Source organism: Phascolarctos cinereus, unplaced genomic scaffold, assembly GCF_003287225.1.
Source record: "Phascolarctos cinereus isolate Bilbo 61053 unplaced genomic scaffold, phaCin_HiC Scaffold_9;HRSCAF=440, whole genome shotgun sequence".
Lineage (NCBI taxonomy): Eukaryota > Metazoa > Chordata > Mammalia > Diprotodontia > Phascolarctidae > Phascolarctos > Phascolarctos cinereus.
The window spans coordinates 147,422,824-147,429,624 of NW_027556402.1; the positions used below are offsets into that span (position 1 = coordinate 147,422,824).

General features: G+C 39.8%; 1 protein-coding gene and 3 non-coding genes across 5 annotated transcripts; all 4 read right to left on the reverse strand.

Annotated features, from left to right (window-relative positions):
- Positions 1–1,117: 1,117 nt before the first annotated feature.
- Positions 1,118–4,870, reverse strand: LOC144454060 (protein GVQW3-like). The gene is given in 2 exon segments (XM_078148117.1): positions 1,118–4,572; positions 4,575–4,870. Coding segments are annotated over 2 exon segments (432 nt in total). The 5' UTR covers positions 4,735–4,870; the 3' UTR covers positions 1,118–4,300.
- LOC110210952 (GVQW motif containing 3) lies at positions 1,118–6,713 on the reverse strand. Of its 2 annotated transcripts, none has more exons than XR_013483786.1 (4): positions 6,605–6,713; positions 5,705–5,870; positions 4,877–4,956; positions 1,118–3,167 (listed from the first exon to the last, which is right to left on the reverse strand). It is a non-coding gene; the product is annotated as a GVQW motif containing 3 (transcript). The 2 variants fall into 2 exon arrangements; XR_013483787.1 differs by having other exon boundaries at positions 5,335–5,870.
- Positions 5,343–5,465, reverse strand: LOC144455529 (small nucleolar RNA SNORA26). The gene has a single exon (XR_013484250.1). It is a non-coding gene; the product is annotated as a small nucleolar RNA SNORA26 (small nucleolar RNA).
- Positions 5,969–6,088, reverse strand: LOC144455530 (small nucleolar RNA SNORA26). Its single transcript, XR_013484251.1, has one exon. It is a non-coding gene; the product is annotated as a small nucleolar RNA SNORA26 (small nucleolar RNA).
- Positions 6,714–6,801: the final 88 nt, after the last annotated feature.

Here is a 6,801-nt window from a genome sequence, read left to right on the forward strand (position 1 = left end):
ATAAACTCCAATAGGAATGCCAGGATCAGACAGAATTGCAATTCCCCATATGGACTGGGCTATTTCTGCACATGCTCCCTTAACATTAGGCATCTCTCCTTGGAGGAGGCAAATCACTTGTCTGTGCAAGCTGTTGTAAAGGGAATTGCTGCTCAGTCATGAGCAGCATTAGATGACTTCTCAGGTCTCTTCAAATCGTACAAATCCAAGACCTGACTAAAATCAAAGTCTTACTGGTATTCCGGGTATACTCCAAACATCATTCAAACTATGTCTAATTTCTTACTTGAGCTTACACCCATTCTTACTTCCAAAGGTTCCAAACATTGCAAATGTTTGATTCAGTTCAATTACCGTATCCCCAATTCTGGGTTATTCAGAGGATCCTTGCAACATATTTTCCATTAAAAAGAAAACTGGGGCAGCTAGATGGTGCAGTGGATAGAGATCTGGTCCTGAAGTCAGGAGGACCCCAGTTCAAATCCAGCCTCAGACCAAACACTTGACACTTACTAGCTGTGTGACCCTGGGCAAGCCACTTAAACCCAATTGCCTCGCAAAAAAAAAAGAAAAACACCAAAAACCACCAACCTAGAACCCCAAACTCCCAGCTTCTAAAGCAATCCCTTCTATACTTAACCTGAAACTAGTCTTTTCATTTGTGAACACTGAACCTGGAATCAGAAGATGTGGTATTATGTCCAACCTGATAACTTCTTAGCAGCGACCCCTGCCAAGTTGCTTCCTCAACTATGAAATTAGAACAGTACCTAGCCTCCCAGGGTTATGGCAAGGACCAAGTGATATATATTTATAAAACTGTTGCTCCCTTTCCCCTCAAAAGACAACACTACCTGAAACAAAAAAGACTTCACACTTTACTCACAATAGGTCTTTTAGTTGTTATGCATAACTCTTTTCAAAAACCCAACTGTCTTCTCATAGCCAACTTCCTTTTTTAAGTAACCAAGATCAGAATGTAGCCATAAGGGAATGAGTTCAGTGCCTAAGTACCTCTTCACACCTTTAACTGTTTGATTAAAATAAACAGTATTTACTAGTATGAACCTTAACACTTTGGGGCAGAAGTGTTAATTACCAAATATCACCAAAGAACTTTAGTCTTTTGTACAAGCTTTATTTTTATTTCATTACAATTAAACAGTTTCCATGCTCTCCTTCCCAAAAGGTGAATTTCTCCAAGTGTGCAACAGGCATTTCTTAGCTACAAAAGAATATCACTAGCAATAGGTATCAGTCTTAAGAAAATATGAAAAAAAAATTTCATGTAATTACGACAAAGTGCAGAACTTGATGTAAATTAGTTCCTAAACACATAAACTCTACAATGTTTCCATGAGCTAAATGGATAGTTAACAGGTTTAGAATATGACAAATGTATTAGTACTAAGTAAAAAGCCCCTAACTGAATAATGGTTGCACCTAAAACCAGTCAAGGAAAGTCTGTGGGGGAAAAAAAATCTTACTAGATTTGTGCCATTTATCCTGCTAGAGCTTGGTAGTGAATGGACACTACTTTGTGTAAAATAGTAAAGGCCTAGGGACAGGCTGCCATACTCAGCCCTCAAATGATCAGAATACTTCTAGTACTGTTTTACAGTAGTTCTCCAACAATTTTAAGTATAACCAGTAAGCATTTCAAGCCTCTAATTATTCTAATTTTCCTTTACTTGACAATATGGTCATCCTTAAGATACAAGGGATGGACCAGTGCCTTGGACACAGTAAACACTTTAAAAATGGAATCATTTACTCATAATAAATTACAAAATATCTAGTTATTGCAAGATTTGGACTCACTTGCTATTACCTTTTCATGCCAACTTAAATTTAAATTGGGAAGTGTGTAAGCTCAAATTTTTATATTACATTTAAAAGGCTTGACACATTAAAAAGCACAAACCTCAAGTGAAGGCACCATGAATAGAAGTCATGAATAGGACTAGTCATATCTGCAAATTGTGTAAGCATTAAAAAAGGGTTATATACACAATACATTATGTAGACATTATGGGGAATTATTACATCTCTGCCAGTTCTTAGAAAGGCTGGTCTAATAGAACATACATACACAGACATGCATACAGCTACAGTTGCACATTTGTTTGCAAAGGCTATTTGTTATATACTAAGGATAAATTGTGCTTGGGTAAGTAAAAGGGAATAGTTTTGTTCAGGATGCATAGTTATGTCTAGAGAGAGGGTAGTGACATGAATCTGACAAAAATAAAAGGGACAGCACCATTTAAAATAATAGCTAGTTTTGTTAGCAACACCTGAGATGGAAGAACATTTACTTTTACCTGGTCTTTGCCAAAAGAATATAAAGTTATAGTGGAAAAATGAAGGTTACAAAAAGGCTACTAAGTACAGATGTTTTATGGTTTAAATGAAGGGATTTAACTAGATGTAAGAGGGTAAGGAAGAGGTCAGATGCCTAAGGAGACCAAGAGGTTAGCAGTGGAGTAACAGACTAGAAAACTTCATTATTAGTGTTTCAATCCTTGAACAAAATCAATCTGCATTGTCTCAAATTAAAAAAACAAAACAGTAAAATAAGCATAACATAGCATTGCACCTTATGTTAGGAAAGGAAGATGTGATTGGACTAAGATCTAGCAATGACATACACTAAATATGTAGATATTATCAATTAACTGGTGACAATTTCAAATAGCAGTTTGTGGTTTCTTGGAAATACAGCTGTTACTTTTATATACTTTATACAATAATAACCTTGCTAACCAAAACAAGTTCTAGCTAAAATACAAATAACAATTATATTTATTAGTTCCTACTGTTTTGGATTGTAGGCTTTATTGTTTGTTATCTCTCCCAGATTGTAATTTTTAAAAATCATCCCTTCCTCATAAACCTCATTTACTTTGCTGTCTTCCAATTTGTGAGTTGTGAACTTCAAGCCCTAGTAGACCAACTGTAATTCTACAACACTCCCTAGATATACTGACAATTTATTAGTGAAGCTCAAGGGAATCCATTAACTAATGTCATTGGTGTAAAGAACAAGTCGTGAGTCATTAACATTTCAGCATAAGCATTTACCTGAAGACTAAAACTAACACATGGCAATTCCTCGATAATTCCTAGTGTTCTGTGCAAGTCCTTTGGCCTCTTCATCTGAAATACTTCAAACATTAAGAAACTGATTATTATTTTTCCCCTCCATTCCCTTTCAAAGCTACTGGTTGCTCCAAAAGAATAAATTTGACATGTAACAATTATAAAAACATCAATTTCTATGGTCAATAGTAATTTTATGAGAAACAGGTTTTCTGCTTGACTGATACTAATGTACTAATTCATTCAACCAAATTTTTTAAATGAAAAGGTACTAATGGAAGACAATTTATTGATATAACTTAATGAATTAGTCTTACAATCTACCAAATCTTAGCTGTATGTCAACTATATGACATTAATTACTAACCACTCTATTAAAGCTGTCTTGAAGTCACTGCAGCTTCAACATTTATAGCAGCATTGTCATTTAGCATTTTTTTTTAGCTTTGAAGAGTTTAGGCCTTATGCCATCTATGAGGGAGTTCAATCAACACTGAATTAATATTCCCACTAAATAAATTTCATTTCCCTGAAATGAAAATCGGAAAAGATTTTGGATCTAAGTAACTTAGGGAACTTTCAGTAGCTAAACCTGAAACTCATATAATCAGGCATCTACTAGTTAATTTCAACTAAAACTGCAATTTTCTTTTTGCCAAAGCCCTTTTCTACCTTTTTTCAATAGCTTTTTCATGTTATCCTACCCTCGCTGGTTTGCGTCAATCACCGTCCTGTTAAAGGTGAGCTTTCATTCCTTCTCTGCCAACAGCATTTTCTTCAGATGTGTACAGACCTGGTGAATCTGCTCTCCTACTTCTCTTATGTTTTAAAGATGATTACACGACACAGCAAAGTCCTGGTTCACCCTTGAGCTACCAGCTACCCACCTTTAAGACCTAACGGCTAGATCTTAGCAATGAGGCAAAACCATCCCATACATAAGAAAAATTTAAAAAAATCTAGTTCTTCCACTATGATAAACTAGGAGGTGCCAACTCCACTCTATCATCACTGCTTTCATGTTTCATTTATACCCTCTTCACATTTCATACCAACAAAACCTAATGAAAATGTTTGAAGATGGTCAAGTTTATTTTAGGTTAAGTTTCTATAAGCAATGAAATTTAAGAGAATAAGGCAAAAACCTCTGAAAGTTAAATTAATCCTACAAACTCCAATGGAAGATTGTTGTACTCCCCTACTTTAGCTCCCCCTCACTAGCATCACCTACTGAAACTGTACAAGGCACAATTTTCCCAGAGACTTTTCTCATATTCAAATTCTCCTTCAAAATAAGTCTAACTGTCTCTTTATCTAAAGACAACTTTTCAGCCATCATTCTCACAGTTAATCGGCTATTTGAACGAACCAAATCTCTAACCTTTTCAACATTTTCATTGGTCCTGTGGGTGATTGGGCGACCACTCCGTGCATCATCATGGACATCATCCCTACCTTCCTTAAACCTTTGTGCCAGTCAAAAACTCTTGCTCTCGACATTACTTCATCCCCATAAGCTTCTTTTAACATTTCAAGTGTCTCACTGGCAGATTTGTTTAACTTTACACAAAGTTTGATATGAATTCTTTGTTCTAAGTAACGGTCACTCATTTTTACACCAACTGGAAGCATGCTTTTCTACACTCTATAACTATAATACTGATTCAGACACCATGAAAGCATTTTTTCTGCAAAGTGAAGTATGTTCCACTAGGGTCACTTCTCTGCTTCCACAAGTCTGACAATTAAAACTAGTCTCATGTAATGGTCACACCTTGTGAATTATACAGCAGTGGATTAAAGGTTTTTGGAGGTGTCTCAGACTCAGATCATCCCAGCTTCTATTTTTCCTACCTACAAAAAAAAAGGGGGGAAAAAGGTATTCAGTACTGTTGATGTTGAGGCAAGAAGTTCTGCAATATTAACATTCTCTATTTTTAGCTCATATTCAATTGCTTAGCTTCCATAAGGAGTGGTGTTTCCCAATGCTAGAACTTCTCATTGGTGCATTAATTAGAAAATATATCTATATTTAACTTATCTATCAGATTTTTCCTCATCCACTGAAAATACTTCATTTAACTATAGTGCTTTTCAGTAACAGCATTAGCAAAGCTTTAGCTTTGGCTAACTTTAACCTTAATTTGGTCTTTTAGAGTGAGAAATTACTCCAAGGATTTACTTAGAAAAATCTGCAAAATTAAGAATCCGCAAAGAAACCTCTAAACTCACCAAGGTTCAGTTGTAACTCCAGACAGGATCCAAAGAATAGGTTTAAATCTCAGCTTTGGGTTCAATGGAAAATTATTATACCCTTCTTTCTGGGTTAGCCTCTTAAAGCACTATCTGCCTTAAGAGGCTACATCAAAGGGTTATTTTTAGTATTTACTATTCCCTCTCTCACATTTTATTATTTCCTAATTTTCAATGGGAATGTAACCTAATTGCTAATAATTCTGATTTATTGGGGGGGGCATTTTATGTTTATACAAATTCCTGAAAACACTGTTTTAGAGCAAGGGGAACATTCGTGTATCCCTATAGTGGTAACATAAGATACTCCTTTAATGGAGCTTAATATTAGGGATACAAATCTTACTACCTGATAACTGCAAAGTCATATAGTAACTTTCAGTTTTCCAAGGCCTTCGAAGCCCTCAGCCTCAGGAACTCTGAGCGCCTTCCTGTTCCTATAGCAAATGGGTTTTTAACAGTTCACATCTTCAAAGCAGCGACACTGTAGCCAGGGCAGCCCTTCCACGAAGAACCTAGAAAGACAAATTCAATGTTACAAATTAAAGCAGGCCAAGGAAACACCGGAGAGGCTGAGCCCTGGAGGGGCTGCCGGCGGTAACTTTGGGGCTGGGGCTGTCTCTCACGACAGGATCCGGAACAGAGGCTGATCGTTCGTCCCGGGTTTAAGAGAGAAGAGTGCTTTACCCCTCTGTTCTGGCCACATGAAGCACCATTAGCTTCAGGTGGGCAAAGCTCAAGGGGATGCGGCGATTTGGAGCACCGCGGGGAGACGCAGCGGGACGGGAGGCCTGGCCCCGGCCCGCAAGGCCACCCCGCCTCTACCCAACTCTTCCCCTCCCCCCACCCCCCGTGGTGCCACGGCGGGAAGGCCCACCCAGCGCAGCGCGCCTGCCCTCCGGGTCTCTGAACCCGAGCTCTAGCATGGACATGCATCTGGGGCCTGGAGTACCCAGGTGGGGAGTGAATAGTAGCATGGACTGAAAGAGCTCAAGTACCCTCCATCCTGGAGCACCCAGACTACCCGGGACCGCACGCACGCCCACGAGGGCCAGGCCGGGCTGGACCCGCTGCCTCCGCCGCGCACCCCAGCACGGCCGGCGCGCTCGCCCTCCAGGTCTTCCACCCCTGTCTCCTACCCCAGACTCCGGGCCCGGTCAAGAGGCAGCGGCCAGGGGCGAGGCTGCATGGGGCCAGCAGTGGGGGGTGTGGGGGGGTGGAAGGGGGAGGGCCAAAAAGCCCTGGCTACCTTAGGCCCTGCAGGCCGCCTGCATCCTCCACCTTCGCCGCCGTCAAAAAGAGAGAAAGGTGAGTCAGTGGCCTGGGTTTAACAAAAGCCTATAGCCTCGCGAGAGCCCGCCCCGCGGGCGCCCGCGGGAAGAGTGGATCCGCCAATCGTAGGGAAAGTGAGGGGCTGGGGAGGAGGGAGAGGAGCGGCTGGCTACT